Below are 23,629 nucleotides of genomic sequence, written 5' to 3' on the forward strand. Positions count from 1 at the left end.
TTGCTAGCCCACTTTTTGTGTGATTGCCCAAGATAAAGTCAGACCACTGTTTTCTACCCAGGGATATACATCCAGCTTTCTGATGAGACACACTTATATCCCTCTGTCTTGGTGTGAGGTGACTCCCAACCTTTCACTTTGGTGGGAACTGAGAGCACATATTTCTTTACACAAATTAAAAACCCTCTCAATATCCTTTCCCCAATCTCTAACACTCCTTGAGGAGACACAGTATTTCCTGGAAAGTATCACACAATATTTCTTGGTTCTTTAACCAATACTTTAGTTTGAACATCCTGTAAGAAAATATGTGAATGGCAGAACTTTATTGTTTGGAATGAAGTACTACTCTACTTTTTGTCTCTGTATTTCCTATACACTGTAACCACATGGTTACACTCAGAAAAGTAGTGCCCAAGAACAAACCTCCAGGTTTTCTGGCTAGCTCTGCTTTTTGAATGGATTCTCCCCCTCTTCCCTGAGGAGACAAACTGTTAGGACTTTCCCAAGGGTGGTCCAAGAGAAGGATCAGAAACCCTAGGACCCAGGGGCCACACAACTCTCACCCTACTGGAGAAGGCTGTAAAGAACACAGACTACCTAGACTCACAAGTGAGGGACCTTGTTTATGGTGCCTTCTGATTCTACTGAGTGGGTAACTGTCCTGCAGAGCTACTACAGGGGACTATTGCACTCAGTGTGCTAAATGATTGGAAGAAGGACTGCAATAGATGGGGCTAGAGAACTCAGCTATCCACAGGAATCAGGAACTGGGAGGGCTGAATCTGGTTGAAGGCAGGAAGCAATGGCGGATCTGCTGGGAAAAAAGCATAGTAGCTCAGGTCTTCACAATGCAGAGCCCAATTCATCTTGCAGTTTCCTCTTCCTAACTCCCTTCTCCTTCATTTCTGTCATAAAAAGCCACTTCCCATTTCCTGACTGTGCCATGCCCTTCCACACCTCCAGAGTTTACCTATGTTCCTCCCTCAGGATGGAAGACTCTCCCTACTTTCCCTACACCAGAGCCTCCTGCATAGCTTCTGTTCAGCCATCAAGAGTCAGCTTAAGTCTAATTTCCTGTGAAGCCTTCTTGCTACTTTCCTAATCCACTGTACCATTTTCCATGTGTCAGTTTCAGCCCTCACTGCACTATGTTGCTGTGCTTTATCAATTTGCTTCTCCCTGCTTCAGAGAGTGAGTGCCTCAAACACAAGGAAGGGCTGTGCCTTTTTCATTGCTGCACTCTCACCACCCAACACTGTACTTCAATGTTGTAAGGACATGTTACACAGAAAATTACCATACGTTTATTAGCTTACAGCTTCTATGGATCAGAAGTCTAGGCATGTGGCTGGATTCTCTGATTAGAGCCTCAGTAAGCTGAAATTAAGACATTGGCCATGGCAGTAGTTCCCATCTGGCACTCAGGGTTCTCTTCTAAGCTTATTGATTACTGACAGAATTCACTGTCTCAAAACTGTAGGACTGATATCCCCATTTTCCTATTGGCTGTTGTTCAAGAACTACTCAGTTCCTAGAGGCCACCCACAGTTTCTTGCCATGGGGTCCCACTAGGCAGTAATGGATGTTTGCTTGTTTTCAGGTTAGCTGGAGCACATTCTATTTTCCTCTTTGAAACCACCTGGCCAGCACTCTCTGCTTCTAAAAGTTCACCCAACTAGATCAGGCCCACCCAGGATAATTTTCCTTTCACCATATAATGTAACATAATCACAGCAGAAATATTTCCACCCACACTTAAAGGGAAGGGAATTATATAAGAGCAAGGTCACTAGGGTCATTAGAATTCTGCCTACTACAGAGCTCAACAAATATTTATAATCTCTAAATGTGTTCCACAGACTTGTAAATTATAAACATCTCTAAGATTTTTTTTTCTATTGTCACTTTGGAGGACTTAAATTGTTTGCAAATTTATGTTGGATCCAAAGTGGTTAGGGATGCTGTATTGAAATAACACGAGACCCCTGCAGAGAGTTCAGCTGGTATTCAGGACTGTGAGGCAAGACCCAGCCCACCAGCTAACTGGCTGGGTGACCAATCTTAGGCTAAGTCTTTGATGAATTTTAGGTTCCTCCTCATGTATAAAATGAAGAAAATATCTAAGATTTGTTAGCTCCAGTATTCTATAATTTCTAAGACTAAATCATAGTGATCAAATTAAAATCTAGTGGTCAGTAATGTCCAAATTTATCCAACTAGTTCATGAAAGAATTTCATTACAGATGGAGTTGCAGTGATGTGATTTTAAAAGAAAAAGGGAAGTTTTGTTTTTATGTGAATTCATTCCTAGATTGGCTGGATTTGACAAAATGTAAATACAGGTATAAAACTCCACTTTTAATTCTTTATATAGAATAGTGAAGGAGTATTTTGTCTTTAAATGACTTTTCTATTCAGTTATGATTAGAAGTGAATTTTCCCTAATATATTAAAAAGTGACAAAACTACTGTCTTTTAAGTTGAATTAACTTAATTGATGATAACTGAATAACTATCAAAGGCAGTTCTCAATATTACAGATCAATTCTCTGAGTCTGTGCAAAGCATGCTAGGTTCTTCTATACATTTTGGGGTTTTAAGTCTTTCTTTTGTCTCTATGAAATGAAGTCTCTTTGGCTAGTATAATTATTCTCTTCTACCCAACAAAAATGAACTCTAAATTTAAACAGGTATTATTAAATCCCACTGAAATAGGCTTCATGCAGATGTATTTGTTAAAACATCCCTTTATTGACTGTGCACAGTTATTAACAATTCACATTTCACTTTATCTACTGAGTGGAAGAGCATTTATTCTTTCATTAAAAAGTTAAGCCCTCCAGGGCAGCGCAGGAATGCAAAGCCTTCTTCCTATAAACAGCACTGTCCAGTTCACGTGAAGTGCTTCCATATTAATACAAAAGGGAAAAATAAGTAAGACAAATGGATTTCTACCTCCTTCCATCATCCCCCTCCCTGCCAATATACTCCTCTTATTTTACAAAATGCCCACAAGTAAACAGTTCCCACATGGGTACTTCCATCAATCAGAGAGGAATGGCAACATTTATGTGGCACCACTGAGTTCAAAACAGCCTTAGGGCTCTGTGAAAAGTGACAAAAGGAGTATGAGGCCATGGTCATTTCCTTAGGAAGATGCATTATGGACAGAGAGGGTAGAAAACCATGAAGGCATTAGTCAGTCTGTAGCACCTTGCTGCTCAAATTTCAGAAGTTGTTTCTCAAGTTTTGAGGTGTTTACTCGATGCTTCATTAGAAACTGGTCATTCAAATGAAAGACAGGAATGTCAAATTTATACCTTTCATACCAAGCAGAATTTTCTGGAAGTGTGATGTCCACCTCCTGTAAAATAAACTGAAGCACAGACAGGCTAAAGCTCTATATTTTAGAGACTAAGAACAATGCAAATTTGCAGTTTCTAATGCTGAGAGGTTTTGGTCATTTGTTTTAGGTCCACTTTGATCTAATGCCCCTAATTTCCAAAATGACTGGTTTCATTATACCATATTCCCTACCTACAGATCTTGCTACTTTTCTGTTACACCTACTACATTCAGCATCACACCCCTGCTCAGTTCTGATGAAATAAAACACATCCCAGCTGGGGAGCTGCCTAGGAAAGAAGTGTTTTGGTTGTAAGAATGGTAAAGGTGTGATGGTTTGGCTATATGACAACATTTCCATGGAAGTTATGAAATACGATAAAAGAAATGGGGACAAAGGTTTAAAGAAAACATGAATATTGCACCTGCTAGTTAACTTTGACTCATATTAAGAGTCAGAGTAAGAAAATCAGTACTGTTCAGAGAAAAACACTTAGGGGTAATGAGTTTTATGGAAATCAGCACTAAACTCTCTCTCTGAAGAATAGAAAGAAAATTTAAATGAAAAATTATTTAATCTCTTTTCCTAAAAAAAGGATGGAGATAGATACTTTATACCACATACAATATCCATTCCACATTCATAAAAGCCACACTATTACCCTGTTTTTATAAGGCTTGAGTACTTCCTTGGCTTCATCACAGAGTGGGCATGGATCCTACAAGAAGGAAAAAAATAAAGCTGTTAAACCTAAAGAATGATCTTCAGCCTAACCAAAAACCCACAGGTTTTATTTACTTCAAAGGACAGTTTTCTGCCATGTTAATTAGACTGCTTTATTCTCAAAGCTAAACACTACCATAGAATCTTTAAAAAAAAAAAAAAAAGCTACTATTCCATGATAGGTGAGCTCTCTGCACCTTTTGGTTTTGTGTTTTGATTTTTCTCATATATATATACATGGATGTGTGGATTTATGATAAATTTAGATGTTTATTATTTGTTTCTCTGATCTATCTACCAGAGGCTCCTTGAGTTGAGGAGCACCTCTGTGGCCTGGCTGCCACCAGCAGAATGGCTTATAGTCTGTTCTGACTGGGAGACGCTGAATTTTGCTGGCCTATTTTTCCTGATCAGTCCGCAGGAATAAACCCCTCATGACACAGTTAGTTATTGTTCCATCTTTTAAAATGATACCAATTTGTATTATTTTACCCATTTTCTTGTATAAGTAGTATTAGCAACAGGTATTCTAATGCTAATACTCTACTTGAAAGGCAAGAAGTTTTAGCATCCATTGTTGTTTGTAACAAACTCTTCAACCATACCATGGAAAAGTATGTTGAGAACACTATTGATCATCAGCGGATTTTAAAGGATTCTCAGCCAGTCAGTCTAAGAAAAGGGACTAGCTATAGGTTCTCTTGTAGGAGCTCAAGATAGATACAACATTATTGATGTTTATATAAAATCTACATTTTAACAGATCAGGAAGGGATGAGCTACTATGTTAAAAAGAGACCCTTCCTCCAGTTTAACTCACAGCGTGGTTTATATAAGGACAGAGATCTTTCTGGGTCTTTTTGGCTCTACTCTCCCGGGTCAGAGAATGAGACTTACCAAATTGTTATTAGCATCAACAACAGATTATAGTTTAAGTCAATCATGCTGAAATTTTCTGACAAAGTATGAAAAAAGTTAACCTAAGACCTTAAAAGCAGAAACAAAACACAAACATACTAATTTTCAAAAGTATCAGATGTATTAAGATTTTGCTTTTATATCCAAAACTTCATTAAGATGTCTTTATTATGTGCCTCATGGGTTTGGTACATATATTGAGTTAAATGGACTGTTGGTTTTTGTTGGTTCTGTTTTATAAATGTTTTTGACTCTCAACTGTTCGCAAGCTGAAAAACAGTGCACAACAGTAGGCCAAATGAGTACGATTAGCCTTAGGGATTATTTATTTTTGTGGTTAATTTTCACATGAATTTGCCATCATAGATTCTCATATGATGAAATAATTTTTATTCCTTAATTCCCAAGAGTGCATATTCATGGATATAAAAAGTAGTACAAATTAAATATTCTCAACAAAAATTCATTCAAAAACACTACTTCAGTTTCGTTATTAGATAACTGCTAGATTTTTTCAAATTGTTAAAATGTTTGAAATCTTTTTAAAAAAAACTATTAAGAGCCCTTTTTTATTTGAATTGCAGAATTATTCACAAAAGTTGCTTCTATTACTCTGCACTTTCTTTTTTCTTTTTTGTTTTGAGAGAGAAAATTTTTTCATATTTTATTTTTTAGTTTTCAGTGGACACAACTTCTTTATTTTATTTTTATGTGGTGCTGAGGATCGAACCCAGCACCCTGCGCATGCCAGGCGAGCGCACTACCGCTTGAGCCACATCCCCAGCCCCATCCGCACTTTCTTTTTTGATTATAAATTGCACAAACTGATGTAAACTAGCAAAAAGAAATCATTAATGTTTGGTCATAAATTTCAAGTAGAAAATCTAATTAAAAATTTTAAACTAACCAGGTGCAATGGCGCACGCCTGTAATTCCAGAGGTTGGAGAGGCTGAAGCAGGAGGATACCAAGTTTCAGGCCAGCCTCAGCAACTTAGAGAGGTCCTAAGCAACTAAGTGAAACCTGCCTTAAAATAAAAAATACAAAGGGCTGGGGATGTAGCTCAGTGGCAATGTGTCTCTGGTTTCTATCCCTAGTACTGGGGGTGGGGGTGGGGTGTAGTATTAGGGATAAGAAAAAGAAATACATTCAATCTTCATTATTCATGAATTCCATATTTGTGAACTTGCCTACTTGCTAAAACTTATTTGAAACCCTCAAATTGATACTTGAAACACTTTTGCAGTTATTTATGTACATGAACATGCAGAGAGTGATAAAAAATTCAAGTTGCCAAAGCACTTGTTATAAACTGAGGTCTAACACAGTAATGCTATGCCTTTTATTAAAATAAAAATATGCCTATTTTCAGAAATACCAAATGTAATAAAAATTTTGCTTTTATATTAAAAACTATACATAAGGTTATATATTTGGTCATTTGAAAAAAATACTATGACCAGGCTCATGGGAACCTAATCCTGTATTTTCTCTAGGAGTAATGATTCAGTATTTGCTAATTCTGTGTTTGTGGTGATTTTATAGAATATAACTACCACAAACTGACTTATTTCCAAAGATACTTTTTTTTTTTTTTTTTGGTACCAGGGACCAAATCCAGTGATGCTTAACCACTGAGTCACATCCTCAACCCTTTTATTTATTTATTATTTTAAATTTTGAGACTGGGTCTTGCTAAGTTGCTTAAAGCCTTACTAAAATTGCAAATGATACATTTTTAAACATAATATAATCTATACTTTTTTAACATAGGGGTCAGATGTCAATTAAATATATTAATTTATTCTCTGATAACTGTGAAGACAATGAAGTGTCTGGGAAGGAAACAGTTACTGCAACTGTGCTGAGAGAGAAATTGGAGAGCAGGTTTAAAGAGAGTTTATTCCACTGTCTTCCTTTCAGATTTGTCCTGTATTTGTAAATGTACAACTGTATGCACCAAAAATCTTAATATTTTATATTTTTAAAGTAGTAATTTTATTTTTTCACTCTGTACCTTTGTGAATAAGGTCAGCACAGGCAAAGTTGTCTTAGAGGCAGAGAGATTTCTCAAGTAGAGTCCAAAGGAAGATTTAGCAAGTTGCATGCTATTTCCTTGAAACCAGAACATCTTAATTCTGCCAAAAGAAAAATAAACCAGTAAACTTCTGTGCCTTAGATTTTTACCCTTTATAATACAAATAGTTAAGCTGCAAGCTTATGATGGAATTTGAAGGCTTCAGAATTGCTCCTTGGAGTCCAGGAGTGCCCAGATGTTTGGCAAGTCTCCATAATGCCTCAACATTCATTGTATTCCAAACAGAACAGAATGGGGAAAAAAATCACATTATGGCTTAGTTGTGTGCCTAGTTGTTTTTTGTAAGTTAATTCCATGAGCTTATTAATTTGAATACAAAATCACCTGCAGATTTTTGCTGGTATCCTGATGATTTCCTAAAATTAGAGGTATCTTGATATAGTCACAGGGATTGCTTATTTTTTTTAAGTAAACTTTCTTATTCCAATCAGACCTTAAAAACATCTTTTTGGTGCATAGTAATCATATATAACAGGGGGATTCATTGTGACATATTTGTACATGCACATAACATAATCTGATCAATTTCATTTCACCAAGAGATAGCTTATCTTACTGACAGACAAGCATTCAGCTACCATCACAGAAAGGGAAATAATAAGCAAATGAAAAGCACAAGTCCCCACTAAAGGTGCTGGCTATCTCTTTAGAGATCCATGCTACTCCACTGCAAGAGGTGGGGAAACATAAAACTGTAGTTAAAGGAACTACAGAGGAGAATCAGACTCAGTTAACTTGTCAGAAAAAAGAAAAAAATAAATCTCTGCTCAACTCCTTAAGAAGTATTTTAAAAGGAGATTGCCATAATTTTCAATAACTTCATACACAAATGTACTAGTGTTTCTACTGGAGAGATTCCAAGAACAGCTTAATAGCAGCATGTCAAACAGTAGGCTTTGAAGCTCCCTCATCCTGCTTTGCTTGACATAAGACACCCTATTATTTCTAGATATTCTATTGAGACTCCAGCTTTGTCTTTAAAACTACAAATATTATAATTTCACTTTTAAAACACATGTGCACTGTTGGCTTTATCAATATTCCCAAGATGAACTCATTCCTGGGATCACAATTTCTTAACTTCACTTTACTCTAACTTCATCTATCACTTTTCCTTCTGTTCCCTTGGTGAGTTGCAGCTGCAAAAGTTCTCTTCTAGTCCTTGAATACCCAGAGATCATTTTTTCATCAGGATTTTTGCACATGCTTCCCCTCTGCATGAAAATCTCCTAAGTGGCTTCTACTCATTTGGCCCGGGTATCCTGTCACCTACTTTGAAAACGTCTTAGTGACCACCTTACCAATGCTAGCCAGTTCATAATTCTCCATCCTCATACCTTGCAATAGCTTTCTTTTGTCCTTTGTTATATAAACTGAATTCCGTTGCCTCTACTACAAGGTGAATTCTGTTAGAGCAGGTTCAACCCTCTATCTCTAAGCACCCACAATCAACCTGGCATTTAATAAATGCTTAAATATGTGTTTGAATGTTTTAAAAAAGTATTGGAATAAGGTTTCCCCACTCTCACCTTTAACTCCCTTCAATCATTCAGTATGTATAGCAGTTACTATTTAGTCCTACCTTATAACTAAACGTTAATACTCCTCAGGGTGTCCACAAGATTTTGGGCTGAGGTGCTGCAACTGGTTCTAACATCTTCACTGCCACCAGCTTGAATCACCTCCTGATCTGCTCCACAGAGCATGACTGCATTAATTGTTAAACTTTACTGGCAATCAGACTCCTGAGTGTAAGATTAGCTTTAAACTCATTTCAAACAGAATGATATGACTTTAGAGAAAACCACTAACCTATATCAAACTATGGTAAAGACCACAGGAGGGTTGGGGATGTGGCTCAAGCGGTAGCGCGCTCGCCTGGCATGCGTGCGGCCCGGGTTCGATCCTCAGCACCACATACAAAACAAAGATGTTGTGTCCGCCAATAACTAAAAAATAAATATTAAAAAATTCTCTTTCTCTCCCTCTCTCCCTCTCTCTTTAAAAAGAAAAAAAAGACCACAGGAAAAAAAAATCAGATAATGATCCACGACAACAGTAATTTTGCCTTCATTGTTAAGGCTTTCTTACTCTTCTAGTTTTAGCAGATCACTTGGCTAACTAACTGATCTTGATAATGCATAAAAAAAGGAATGTGAGGGCTGGGGATGTGGCTCAAGCGGTAGCGCGCTCGTCTGTCATGCGTGCGGCCCGGGTTCGATTCTCAGCACCACATACCAACAAAGATGTTGTGTCCACCGAGAACTAAAAAATAAATATTAAAAATTCTCTCTCTCTCTCTCTCTCCCTCTCTCACTCTATCTTTAAAAAAAAAAAAAAAAAAAAAGGAATGTGATAAGAATTTTGCAAGGATGTGCTATCCAGAGTTACTCCAAGATGGAAAGTGGATCTAAATAATTTCCAATATTCTGTTCTACTTTCAACTAAATGTTAAGCCCTGGTATCAACATTCTCTGTAAATTCAGCAAAATCAACAACTCCAATAAGTAAGTGTTGTTGGAGACACAGCTTCTAAAAACAGCCTTTGTCTACACAGGACATAAATGAAGAGAAAAAATAGAATATTAGCCATGTTCATATTATGTAGAAATTTCTAAGTCACTGGACTTGGAAAGGCTCTATGTCACCAGTGGCATGCTGGATATAGTGTCAAAGAAGTTATACAATATATGAAGAAGAAATAAAATAGGAAATTAACCTTATAAAAGACAGAAACACAGCCTTTGAAAATCAGAAGGATCTGGTCATCTATGGTGGTGACCTAAGACTAATAATCAGAATGGTGAACTAGCTACATGCTTTTAGTGGAGGGACTGAAGATTTATTGATGTATGGCCAGTAAGGGAAGTAAAACTTATTGCTTTTACCTAGCTGAGTTGAGGCTGAGGTGTTAAGGCTTTAAAAAAATTCACATGCACAATGAAAATCTGCTTCAGTATTTCCAACATGACAAAACACAGCATGTGGTCTTGGTTGCACCCAAGACAAATAAAACCTGTCATAGTAAACAGAGTTGCTATTCATTCCAGATTTGCTGGAATATTTGTTAAACCAACACAGAGAGCTAAGTCAAGTCTTTAGCGATGCTACAACCATTCTGCATACAACTCCCTCTTTTTTCCAATTATTCTCCATTTCTATTTTTTATGCATTTTTAATCATCAAATCATAAAACATTCGTTTACCAGGAAAGGTATCCATGCTATGCAATTTTACAACCTGCGTATGTTTTTTAAATGCTCAAGGCATATTCATTTTACTATAGTGTTCAATTGACTTATTTCTTTGGAAGTATCATATTATAAAACTATATTAGAATCTGATATAAAGGAAAAAACTCCCTATCCCTCTCTTAGGCAGACAGTAAGGCTAAAATTCCTTAATTTGTGGAGTCCACTTTGTATTAGAAAAAATAAAATGCAACATGACACACTTCCGTAGGAACTCTTTAATTATCTTCTTAGAACATCTTACTGAAAAACTGTCAACCCTAACACCACTGCTGTCAATGTCACATTCACCATATAGAGCCTTCTTGAAGTAAAATCTTAGTATGGGTTACTTTGTCAATGTGACATTTTCACTAGTTCAATTATTTTTGAATGGTACCTTAGTACTATTAAAAAAATCCTAAGGGGCTGGAGTTGTGACTCAGTAGTACACTGCTTGCCTGGCATGCATGAGACCCTGGGTTCAATCCTCAGCACTGCATATAAATAAATAAATAAAATAAAAAAGATCCATTGACAACTAAAAAAAATTAAAAATTAAAAATTAAAAAATCATGAAAAGTGGTCTCTGCTTATTAGTTCATGGCAGAGAAAACAACTTTTTTGATTATGTCATTGAATTTAGTCATGAAATATGTGTCCTTATTACACAGACACACAATTTTATCCTTTGTATTTTGTTATATATCTCTGTGATATGAGCAAAAAGAGCTGTGTTCATAATATCAAAGAGGTACAACTGGGTCACCTTTGTCACAGACTTACAAAAAAAAAAAAAAAAGAAGAAGCAAAAGATATAAGATTAGATTTAGAATGTGCTTAAAACAAATTCCACAGCCTAACAATAAAGATGGTGACTCCTGCTGTTTCAAGTCCAGTGCTGCTCAGAGGTATAGATCCCACTAAAAGAGAAAGGGAATGCTGGCCTTTCAACAAAACTCAGGCTGACTTCAGTGGTCTTTATGGCAGAATCAAACACAATATTAGGGAGGGAGTCTACTGGACAGCCCTCCTTGAAACAAGATAGGGAAGATAACTTTATAGCAATTTCCCTGCAAAGCACTGAAGGGCATACCATTAAAGCAACAATTACAGTACAGAAAGAAGCCAGGGTTGTTTGAACCTTTATTAAGGATTATTCATTTCTTGCATGAGGAGCTGCCCAGGCTATGGCTGCACATCATTTATGCAGGGCTCCTGGATTTTTCTAACACTGTGTGTATCTGATTAGGAGGGAAACAACATTGTTCTCGCTTGAGTAGAGAAACTGACCTTCACTGACCAGAATTTTATTCATACAAAGAGTCTTTGGCACACCAAAGTCCAAGCTCACATGATCCTTCATCAGCAAGCTGCAGTGTTAATTCACGTGCAAAATCAAAAAGTCTACATAAACCCAGGTACCGCCTTGGTTATTAACAGATAATGCTGGAGCTTCTTCACAAGAGTATAATGTACATTTAATGTTGAGCTGACATTAACCAAATACTATTACCATAGCTCTTGCTGAACCTGTGTTCCATAAAGAGAGCTCAGGGCTTCCGTTTGGTCATTTGTGCCATATGAGAAGTTAAGTGCTCCATTTCACATTCATTATCATCTAAATATAACATTCCTATTTTTCCTGGAATGAACAGAAACAGACACTGATACACACCTCTTTGGGGGAACAAATCCCATTATTTTGGATCACCAGAAGTTTATGTAATGAAGTGAGGTTCTCTAAAGGGACTCCTCTGGATCATGGGTCTCTACCTAATTCAGGAAAATAGGGACAAATGCCTCTCCAGTGTTACTGTATTTCTGATCAGTCATGTCTGTCTGACCCTCATTTCCTCCTGAACAAGTGGCAGTCTACACTGGGATTTTGGGTACAAGGACAAGAGAGAGAGAGAGAGAGAGTGTATGGCCCTTGTGAAGCCAAGAGTGACAAGGAAAGGCACTATATAAACAAAAATCCAAAACTGAAAACTGAACAGCTACTGTGAGGTGTCAATTCCAGGGGGCTAAAATGGGAGTGGAAATGAGGGTACAGAACAGAAAATATGGAATGGGTGTGGGGGGGTAGAAGCTCCAACTTGAAATGGGGCCCTAATTCACCTGGCCAGGGAAACTACTAAGAAGGTGGTGCCAATTCAGATAAGATGTTGCAACAAAGATCCTGAGCTAACTATCCACCTGTGGGTCTGTTGCACATGGCATCCTGTTCAGCTTTGTTCTGATTAGGCAATCTGGATATCTGCTTTGCTTCTACACAACACAGTAAACCACAAATAGGCCTATTTCATGACCCAGGCCTGGGTAAGCAAGGAGTAGCTCCTTATACCACACTCCCTCCCTGCAGTTTCTATGTCCAGATCTCAGTGCCAACAGTTTCTCCACACGGGGAACTAGAGAACTAGTAGAGAATCAGAGTCCAGAAAGGACTGACTGATCACATGAGTGCCCACAGACAAAACCCTTTTAATTTCCCTTCAAATTATTATCATGACCATGGGATTTCCAAGGATCTGGATGTCTCTATTCCACTGTTTGGACTCAATGGGTGCTACATTCATTTGTATTCACGCACATCCAGTTTGCAAGTACTCTGTGAAAAAGTTCTTTAGCTGTTTGAAGTATGGGTTCTGCCTATCCAATAAATTGATTTCACTAAAAACATATGACATTTATGTGTCCACCATTTAATATATGCATACTGCCTTTACCTCCTTCTAATTCTCTGTAAAACTAAGTAAGCCATTAGTTTTTTTTTCTATCCTGCTTGTTGTTTAGTCAATCTCTTTCCTTCCTAAAGTTCTTAAGTAGTCAACTTCACACATTAGATATGAGCAACAAGAATTCTAGCTGTATTTTAGTGGGTTGAAAAGAAGGGAGTTAAATTTTTAAATGAAACAAGAAATTATGATAGGCTTCTCAGTAATCAGAAAACTAATGATATCATTTATTCATTTATTCTACAAGTGAAGAGGGAAAAAAGGATTGAGAGTGAATAGAGAATCCTCACCCATGAAGAGTTAAAAAATCTGGTTGGAAGGTAAGACATGTACCAATATACAGGTAAATTATAAAAACAGGAAACTAACAACAATTTAAAATCACATAAAAGGTGATTTTAAATGCCATAAGAGAATGGGAAAGAAGAGTACAATGGGTTGAGACTGGAAGTGGTTTCACAAAAGAAAGATTTTAAATCATTTAGGATTTGGATATACAGATAAAAGGAAAAACATTTCAAATTTAGGGATAGATACAAAGGTGTTGAGGTAGGAATGCCATGGCTATTGAATGGGGGAAAGCTAAATGGAGATCAGTTTGATAATCCAGGTGTGGGATGAGGGTCACTGATGTATTCGTTCATTTAACAATTACCTACATTTCTCTGTGTACCAGATATTATTATAGGTGCTGGTGTATGTACAGTGGTGAACAAGAAAGCCAGACACCTTGCCCTCGTGAGGTGCACATTCTAGCAAAGAGACTCCTATGAGTCTAATTATGTCTTACCGTGTCAGACAGTGAGGTGTACAGGAAGGAGATTCAAATGTGATAGTGACTAAGGGAGGTTCTTTAAATAAGGTATTCTCTGTGCAGATATAGTTCGAACCAAAACTAAAGGATGAGACAGTGTAAAGATCTGAAAGAGGAATATTTCAGGAAGAGAAAATAGTAAATGAAAAGGCTCCAAGTGAAGAGCAAAGATGGAATCAGAGACCTAGTTAACAGGTGACTACAGCAGTTTGAGAGAGGATGGTGGCATGGACTGGAATAAGATGCCGGCAAGACTAGTTTTATTTATAAAGTGTTTCTAGAAAGAGGGAATGGTTCATTTTCAAACAGAGTGATGAAGACTTGCCCAGAATAGGGGCAAAGAAATAACCTACACCATCCAGAAGAGATATGTCCAATGTGGCTCCAAAGGAGTTAATTCTTCCAATAAATGCCTACCTCTAAAACAAACTATCTTGACTGGTTCTTACCTAGTTTAACATCTTAACTAAAGAGAAAGATTTTGGGTAGGGATAGCGATAGTGAGTTGGGGGAGAAGAGTGAAGGCAAAAGTTGACTGAGTACCTTAAAAACGGATAAAAAATGTAAAAACCTTTGCGTAAGTCATAAAACAAAATGGAGAAGTAAGACTATTGGTTAATAAATCATTCTAAGGCATTTTATGAATAACAATAATAATGATAATGATTCTACTAAAAGAAATGTGCTTTTATTGGCCTCAAATGGAAAACTTAAATCTCAGAAATCACAGCAATCTCAGAAATGGGGAATTATAAAACTGAAAATATTTCTAACAGAAATGGCTGAAAAATTGATTGTAAGCATTACTTAAGTATGAAACTCTCAGATATGACATGAATGATCAAAGATCCAATATATTTATCTGCTATTAAGGAAGTCACTAAATCTAGGTAAGACTGACCAGCTAATATCTTGGTATGAGGTATTGGCTTAGTTCACTCAGGTTTCACAAAATATCAAAACAGCACACTGAAGTTGAACTTTTCAGGAATCAAAGTTTACCCCAATAGCTTTTAAAACAAAGGCCAGTCCATTTCCACTTGCTCTTTTCTAGTACTTGCCTTTATTTTTTTCAAATACGGAAAAATTCAGAATCTTACTACTTTACCAATGTTATTCTTGATCCATGAATGTCAAAACAGAAGCTGCCTATGTAATGGTAAAGTTGGACTTTATTAATACCTTTAAATATAACTTGTCCCAAGTGGTACTAAATAAACTATCTAGAAGGGTCAAAACAATGTAAATGAACATCGTTCCTGCTAACTCATCAGTCAGAGAAAGTAAGCATAAATGGTATAATACTTCATTTAGAACTTTAAAGTTATTCTTCACGTGCCATTTCAGTTGGAATTCTACATTTGAGTTCTCTGAATGCACTTTTAAGGTGATGATTACATAAATATATACCTCATAGAGAAAGGTAACTGACACTAGCTAATTAGGAGACATTGGGCAAATGCTCAATGTTTTGTTTTTTTTTTTTTTGGAGGGGGTGTACCAGGGATTGAACTCAGGGGCACTCGCCAACTGAGCTACATCCCCAGCCCAATTTTGTATTATTTTTAGAGACAGGGTCTCACTGAGTTGCTTAGCATCTTGCTTTTGCTGAGGCTGGCTTTGGACTCACAAATCCTCAACTCTTTAGCCTTAGTCTCATCAACTGTAAAATGAAAATTCTACCATTTGTTCTCCCATTTTCCAGAGACCCAGAGGAACTATGCCCTCAGGCTTTGGGTGTCAAACTTCTTCCTGATCTGAGAAGAGGAAATCTCATGCTGAAGAAACTCCATGGCAAAAGTCTATGACTGCATAAGGCCTTGAACAGAGTATCTGAAGTAGTCTGAAGGAAACTAAAATACTTGGCCCTTTAAAGAGGACCAAAATTACTTACAGATCCAGGGAGATGTAAAGGCATTTTTTTCATTGCCCACTCTTTTTTTCATTCTTCAATCATAACTGGGAATCCTTGGTGTCAGAAAAGACTGTCAGGAAATGGAGGAGGGGACATTAGAGTACCTGGGCACCCATCTTGAAACTATCTAAGCACCTGAGATAGAAAAGCTTTTATAAAAAGAATGCATTTTTCTCTCTTACTATTAGATAAATTTTAATGAATTTTTTAAATGACAGATGCTCTTTACCTTGGTATTCTCTTCCATGCAAATGTGGAGTGGAAAGGGAGAGGAATCTTCAGTGTAAGTAAGAGTTTGTTTTAGGATTTTCAGACCTTAGCAGCCACTCTTTCCAGATTGTTGCTTCAGAAGAGTCTACTTGTTAATGGGTTGGTTCACATGACAATGTCAGAGAAAGGTTTCCAAGAAAACATTCAGCTAAGAAAAATAAAATGATGATGCTAATCAAGAACAGTAATGTATTCTGATGATACACTCCCTCTAATACCCAAGAGTTCAAAGAGCACTCTGGACTAATATATGTTAACACATCTTTAACACAGAGGCCCCACCTCCATCCTCAACCCTAAAGGTACTGACTCAGCAACTGGTCAAGAGCCAGAGAAGCATATTCCAAATTCAAAGTGTGAAACAATGTTCAGTTCAATTATGACATAATGGCTGCAAAGCTGTTCCTGAAAGCCAAGAAAACCTGAATAATGTGGTTGGGTTATATCATATATGAAAGCTTAATAGAGTTTAAAAACCAATTTTAAAATTCCTTCATTCCATAAAGATAGCATTAAGATGAGGGCAAAATCATCTAGTTCAAGGAATGGGAACAAAGTGCATAGGAATTATTCAGACTCCTTTCTACATTATCCTTCTTAACCAACATGACCCATTACCTTTGAAGATGTCTCTGATATTTCATACTGACCCAGAAAGAAGGTAATTTTATTAAACATCTTAGTTTTATTGTCTCCAGCTTCTAATACTAGTTTCCTTGGTATTGAAAAGCACATAAACTCAAACCTAAAAACTGTTTTCAATTCAAAATCCATCTACTCAGGCAGTGTCATCCATTTGTCACTAATATTCTACCCATTTCCATTGCTTCTTGATGAAGAGGTAATGTTATCCTTATGACTACAAAAGACCTGAAAGATATTTCATTAATTTCTAGCCATTATGTGGCAAATGGCTTTGGACATATGAAATGTTACATATACACTCCACTGAACTTGTGATATCAACAAGACCTAGGCTCACAGAAGTATAATGCCAAATCTGAACATTGGGAATCATCCACTCCTGAGATCAGGCCCTGATGAGATTCTATAATCTTCTAAGTCCTATTCAACTCTTTAACAGTCACCATTGATGGAATATTTCAATATTTTAGAACTGGGAAATGTCTTTGGAAATTCTGCTTGCTTTATGGATAAGACTTGTTTAACCAAATCTTTTCATACAGTCTTTCTTCATTTCTTTATATTTTCTCCTTGAACAATGACATATTTTTATATATATAATAAGTCCAACATAAAATTTCAGAACTAGAAGATAACTCTAAGTTCAGCCCCCTTTCTTCTAAAAATCTCTAAAAGCCTTATATATTAATTCTCAGTGTATTTCAAGTAACAGACACCAAGTTTTGTTTAAGGCTTATTTTAAGGTTGAAAAGAATAAGACTCAGTTTCAGATGGAAAAATTCTTTTACCATAGAATGAGGTTCTGATCTCTAACTCTTAAGAAGATCCACATTAATTTCATTTTAGACCTGGAGAAACAGCCTAATTTAGATCTCTTTTTTCCAAGCATATGTCTCAAATTGCCTCATCTGACTGAATTTCTATTAAGTAACAGTATCCTTTTTTTTTTTTGACTGAATACAAAGATTATGTTTTAAGAAGAGTTTTTTTAAAAAATCATATAATTCAATGTCATGTCCTTTCCATCTGACTAAGCTAAAAACCATTTCCCTATTATTTCATTATTAATATGAAAAAATACTGAACAATTGGAAGAAGTTCATTTGTTTACAGTTGCAACATTAATTTCTGCTGCAATTTCATTGGCAACCGAAGGAAGCAGCGTTTAACCCATGACTACCCTTTTACCACAGAAAACGCTGTCAACTTTGAACTATTTGTAATGTTGTTAATAAAGGAGAAAAGACAAGTGTGACTTTTTCTTAATATTATTTAAGAAATCTAGATTTAAAATAGTGATTAAATATAAGTGTTCTACTCTTTTTTTTCCTCTTATTTATTTATTTATTTATTTTATTGGTTGTTCAAAACATTACAAAGATTGCAGAATCACGTCGGTTACACATCCACATTTTTACATACTGCCATATTGGTAACTGTTGTATTCTGCTACCTTTCCTATCCTCTACTATCCCCCCTCCCCTCCCCTCCCATCTTCTCTCTCTACCCCATCTACTATAATTCATTTCTCTCCTTGCTTTTTTTCCCCATTCCCCTCACAACCTCTTATATGTAATTTTATATATCATTGAGGGTCTCCTTCCATTTCCATGCAATTTCCCTTTTCTCTCCCTTTCCCTCCCACCTCATGTCTCTGTTTAATGTTAATCTTTTCCTCCTGCTCTTCCTCCCTGCTCTGTTCTTAGTTGCTCTCATTATATCAAAGAAGACATTTGGCATTTGTTTTTTAGGGATTGGCTAGCTTCACTTAGCATAATCTGCTCTAGTGCCATCCATTTCCCTGCAAAATTCCATGATTTTGTCATTTTTTAGTGCTGCATAGTACTCCATTGTGTATAAATGCCACATTTTTTTTAATCCATTCATCTATTGAAGGGCATCTGGGTTGGTTCCACAGTCTAGCTATTGTGAATTGTGCTGCTATGAACATCGATGTGGCAGTATCCCTGTAGTACGCTTTTTTAAGGTCTTTAGGGAATAGTCCAAGAAGGGCAATCGCTGGGTCAAATGGTGGTTCCATTCCCAGCTTTCCCAGGAATCTCCATACTGCTTTCCAAATTGGCCGCACCAATTTGCAGTCCCACCAGCAATGTACAAGTGTACCCTTTTCTCCACATCCTTGCCAGCACTTGTTGTTGTTTGACTTCATAATGGCTGCCAATCTTACTGGACTGAGATGGTATCTTAGGGTGGTTTTGATTTGCATTTCTCTGACTGCTAGAGATGGTGAGCATTTTTTCATGTACTTGTTGATTGATTGTATGTCCTCCTCTGAGAAGTGTCTGTTCAGGTCTTTGGAAAACCACCCCATTCACAATATCCTCAAAAAAAAAAAATAAAATACTTGGGAATCAACCTAACAAAAGAGGTGAAAGATTTATACAATGAAAACTACAGAACCCTAAAGAGAGAAATAGAAGAAGATCTTAGAAGATGGAAAAATATACCCTGTTCATGGATAGGCAGAACTAACATCATCAAAATGGCGATATTACCAAAAGTTCTCTATAGGTTCAATGCAATGCCAATCAAAATCCCAACGGCATTTCTTATAGAAATAGATAAAGCAATCATGAAATTCATATGGAAAAATAAAAGACCCAGAAGAGCAAAAGCAATTCTAAGCAGGAAGTGTGAATCAGGAGGTGTAGTGATACCAGATTTCAAACTGTACTACAGAGTAATAGTAACAAAAACAGCATGGTATTGGTACCAAAACAGGCGGGTGGACCAATGGTATAGAATAGAGGACACAGAAACCAATCCACAAAATTACAACTATCTTATATTCAATAAAGGGGCTAAAAGCATGCAATGGAGGAAGGATAGGATCTTCAACAAATGGTGCTGGGAAAACTGGAAATCCATATGCAACAAAATGAAACTGAATCCCCTTCTCACGCCATGCACAAAAGTTAACTCAAAATGGATCAAGGAGCTTGATATCAGATCAGAGACTATGCGTCTGATAGAAGAAAAGGTTGGCTCCGATCTACATATTGTGGAGTCGGGCTCCAAATTCCTTAATAGGACACCCATAGCACAAGAGTTAATAACAGGAATCAACAAATGGGACTTACTTAAACTAAAAAGTTTTTTCTCAGCAAGAGAAACAATAAGAGAGGTAAACAGGGAGCCTACATCCTGGGAACAAATTTTTACTCCTTACACTTCAGATAGAGCCCTAATATCCAGTGTTCTACTCTTAATGCAGAGCCAAAGCAAAATACTGGTGCCGTATGTAATTTAGTGTACCTTCATGGACACACTTCACACATTTGCCAAATAGGTGTTTTAGTTAAGAGTTGAGCATGGCAGGCCTGGGGGGAGTGTGGAGACAGGGCTGGTGAGGCCTTTCAGTTTGTATATGTCATTCAACACAACAAAGGCTCCACAACTGGCCAGGCAGAAATCCTTGGAAGGCAGTCTGGTAACCATGTGTAGATTCTCAAATATGCCCTTCACTGCTCCAAGCTGTTAATCAAAGCATTACTTTTATCCAGTAAACTCTGAAAAGGAGACTATTATTTCATATTCTTGTTATACCATCCTAGTGATGTTTTCACGCCCCTTATAGATTCAGCTTCCCTTCCGGGACACTGCCCTTTCATTTCTATAGCAATGTAGTGTTTGCAATGTGCCACGCATTATGCCAGGTACTATAAATATAAGCAATTAAAATATTGTCCCTGTCCTTAAAGAACTCATACCTTGGGCAGAGAAAAGATGGATAATACAATACCACAGTCATGAAGGCTATAGCAATAAAATGGCTGTTACTTGATTTTATTTGTTTCTATCGTTTAGATATGATTTGAGTGTACTCCTCAAAGATTCATGTGCTGAAAGATTTGTCCCCAGTGTGGCAGTGTTGAGGTGGCTGAATCTTTAAGAGGTTTTGTCTAGTGGAAGGTAATCCATAGGGATTGAGGACTGCCCTCAAAAGGGATTAATGTTGGTCTCTTAGAGTGAATTAGTTCTTGGGAGAGCAGGTATTATAAAAGCAAGGTCACCCCACGTTTTGCCCCTTTAGCACATGTCCATTTTCCTTTCTGTTTCTCCACCATGCTGTGACTTGGCTGAAGGCCCTTGCTAGGACCACATTGACATAGTGTTTGGATCTTCTGGATATGAGAATTATAAATCAGATAAACCTTTTCACTCTATAAATTACCCAGCTTAAGGTATTTTGCTATAGCAACAGAAGAAAGAATAAGATACTAATGAAATGTTCTGAAATTCTTGAAGATGGATACTTTCTAGAAACATAGATCCTTTGAACTTTGCCTCCATCTTTATAAGTTAATTCTTAATTAAGAATTGGAATAGAAAGAGTAGTGTTTTCACCCCTGTGTCTATACTGGAATAGTGAGTTAGAGATATGGAATCATATACCTATGCTAAACTGAGTTACAACTTTTTTTTTGCATATTCTTTTCCAAATGAGTTTGTCCTTAGAATTTGCTATGTGATAAAAAGGGAATGATTGTGGATACTCACGCTGTCCTTGCTACCTGTGTAGCTAAACATACCTGATACAGATGGTTTCTCTCCTTCAAAATAATTGCAAACAAGATTAAAATCGCATTCAGGGGCTATTCCAGCTGGCTTTTGGCTTCTTCCGATGTATGCCCTGAATAAAGCAGTGACAAAAATTAGATTTAAAATAAAAAACTTACTACATATACTAGAGCACTTCAAGGTCTTGCTATGTTTGAAACCCCAAGCCCTAGTATTAGAGTGACTGAATGTATCAGCCAGCTCAAGTATATACAAGTTATGAAATACAAAATTTTTAATTAAAAAACAAACTCATTTTGAAGGCACTGCCTCTAGGTACTTCAGAGTATGAATATAGCCAGGCATCTGGAACAAGACAGAAACATAATCCAATAAATTTAAAGTTGGAAAATTCTCATTTATATTACAGGTGAATAGTCCATCTAAATAAAACTATATAATGGGGCTGGGAATGTGGCTCAGGCGGTAGTGCGCTCGTCTGGCATGCGTGCGGCCTGGGTTCGATCCTCAGCACCACATACCAACAAAGATGTTGTGTCCACCGAGAACTAAAAAATAAATATTAAAAATTATCTCTCTCTCCTCTCTCTCTTAAAAAAAAAACTATATAATGATATATTCCTCTGGTAAGAAAACAAAAATATTGGTCCTTTCTTGGCAAATGGCTATTACCAGAAAACTGGGAAGAAAGAAAATCTGGAATGTGCCTAAAGCACCAACCTCACAAATCTTAAGTTTTACAACTGGGCCTTTCTGATTCCACACAATTCCTTAGTAGAGCAGGACCTAGGTTACTAGGCTATAACATTTCACACAGAACCATGATTAGTTCTGCCTTGTCCTAGTGTTACAATAATCACTCAGTGTTGCCGGGGTTCACTTATTTCTCCAAGTTTTAAATCTGTTATTTACCTATAAGGCATCTCAATGTATATGGTTCTGAATATTGGTAGAGAACTTCAATTGCATTTTACAAGCTATTCCACAGATTATTACTAAATGAGAAGACTGTGGCCTCTATAGCCACCACAGTTTGCTCACTGGCACACAGCTCGAGTTACTATTTAACCAAGTGTATAGTTTTGGGAAGCCTGGCTTTTTGTTGGGAAATGTTCTTGAGAAGCTGAGAATTTTGGGGTCATGCTGGCCATATTAAAATATAAAGTACTATATAAACACTATTTGTTTAGAAACCAGAATAAAGATCACCCAGGAAGAAAATTCCTTGCTAAAGACAGCCCTAGAAACAATCACATGCCTATTCATGTTAGTAACAATTTAGTGGGGACTTTTCTACCCTTCAGACTTATTAAAAAATTGTATGAGCTGATATTTGTCAGGGGTGACTGACAAGGCTAAACATTTGCTGGGAATTGTACAGTCGCTGATTTATTCTCTCATTGTGTCGTGCCCAGAAGACTGCTTCTGCCCAGTAAAGCAGAGAAAAGGTGCAGGCAGCTGATCCAGAGAGCCCTAGCTCTCGCAATGTTCTTTCCTGCACTTTTCAACCTTTTCACCCCAATTAAAGGTCAATACGGCTGCTCAAAAATATTTATTTAAAGGCAGTCATCTCAGCAGGCTGCCAAGTGTGATTATATTGCCACTTCATAGAATTCAATTAAACCCGGGACTGGGGCATCTGTGAATCACTGGAAGCATTGAGTTGAGATGTTTTCTGCCTTCTCTTTAAAAAGTTGCCTTTTCCCTGCCGTCATTTATTCATTTCCCAGAGCGCCATCACAACACATACACACGCACGCTTATAATGTCTCTCGGTGGTTCATGGACTTATAGCTCCCGGCTTAATTAAATTCCCTCCAACGACAATCGAAATTGTCAGCGAACGGCACAGCAAACGGCTCACGGGTCTCCCTCTGCGGCCGGCGCGCGGGCTCCGAACCGCAGTTCCGCCAGCGCACGCCGCCGGCTCCCGGGCGCAGACACCCACCTCAGCCTCGCGCCGCCTGCGTCGCCGCTTCCGCCCGAGCTGGCGCTTCCGCCCGCGCCGGCCCCAGCGCCCCGCACTTCCGCCCCGCGCCCGCCGCCCTGCCGGCGGGTCTCGCTTATCTCGGATCCGGCCCGGTCTCAGCTCACAGGGAAAGTGGCGCCGGAGCTTGAAATGAAAATCCACGGAAAAGTGACTCCGCAAGTTTAGGAACCATTTAGTAACCAACTTTTTCAAGACTATAATCCAGACCGTTTTAACTCCTCACTGCATGCGTTCATTCATTGATTAAAGTAATATTTACTGTCCTCGGGTTCTGAGCTGAACTAGGTTATGGAGAACAGGACAAGCAAAACTTAAAATGGTGTAGGCAAGGCAGACATTAGCAAATTACCCTATAAGTAGGTCATGTATTTATTAAACTAAGAGCTTTGGGGGGTAGG

At 37.5% G+C, this 23,629-nt stretch overlaps 2 protein-coding genes across 13 annotated transcripts in view; both read right to left on the reverse strand.

The window, feature by feature from the left end:
• Positions 1–7,069, reverse strand: part of MARCHF3 (membrane associated ring-CH-type finger 3) — a 175,123-nt gene extending 168,054 nt beyond the window's left edge. Inside the window, exons 1-2 of the mRNA XM_081298412.1 lie at positions 7,007–7,069; positions 4,011–4,067 (exon numbers count right to left, since the gene is read on the reverse strand). The gene's annotated coding sequence lies outside the window, so the exon portion shown is untranslated. The remainder of the gene's footprint in view (positions 1–4,010; positions 4,068–7,006) is intronic.
• Positions 186–23,245, reverse strand: LOC308651426 (glutaredoxin-like protein C5orf63 homolog). 12 transcript variants are annotated; one of them, XM_081298446.1, is made up of 7 exons: positions 23,190–23,233; positions 21,253–21,353; positions 16,014–16,202; positions 15,764–15,854; positions 7,007–7,127; positions 4,011–4,067; positions 2,230–3,379 (listed from the first exon to the last, which is right to left on the reverse strand). In XM_081298446.1, exons 5-7 carry the CDS (start codon positions 7,118–7,120, stop codon positions 3,203–3,205), a joined length of 348 nt encoding a protein of 115 aa, XP_081154572.1. In that variant the 5' UTR covers positions 7,121–7,127; positions 15,764–15,854; positions 16,014–16,202; positions 21,253–21,353; positions 23,190–23,233; the 3' UTR covers positions 2,230–3,202. The 12 variants fall into 12 exon arrangements, with proteins under 12 accessions (XP_081154566.1, XP_081154565.1, XP_081154564.1 ...); XM_081298442.1 differs by lacking the exon at positions 23,190–23,233 and adding an exon at positions 23,000–23,183; XM_081298440.1 differs by lacking the exons at positions 15,764–15,854; positions 16,014–16,202; positions 23,190–23,233 and adding exons at positions 186–814; positions 23,000–23,183 and having other exon boundaries at positions 3,324–3,379.
• Between the last annotated feature and the right edge of the window lie 384 nt (positions 23,246–23,629).

The sequence above is a fragment of the Spermophilus citellus genome, assembly GCF_964194105.1.
Source record: "Spermophilus citellus genome assembly, chromosome: 1".
NCBI classification, from domain to species: domain Eukaryota; kingdom Metazoa; phylum Chordata; class Mammalia; order Rodentia; family Sciuridae; genus Spermophilus; species Spermophilus citellus.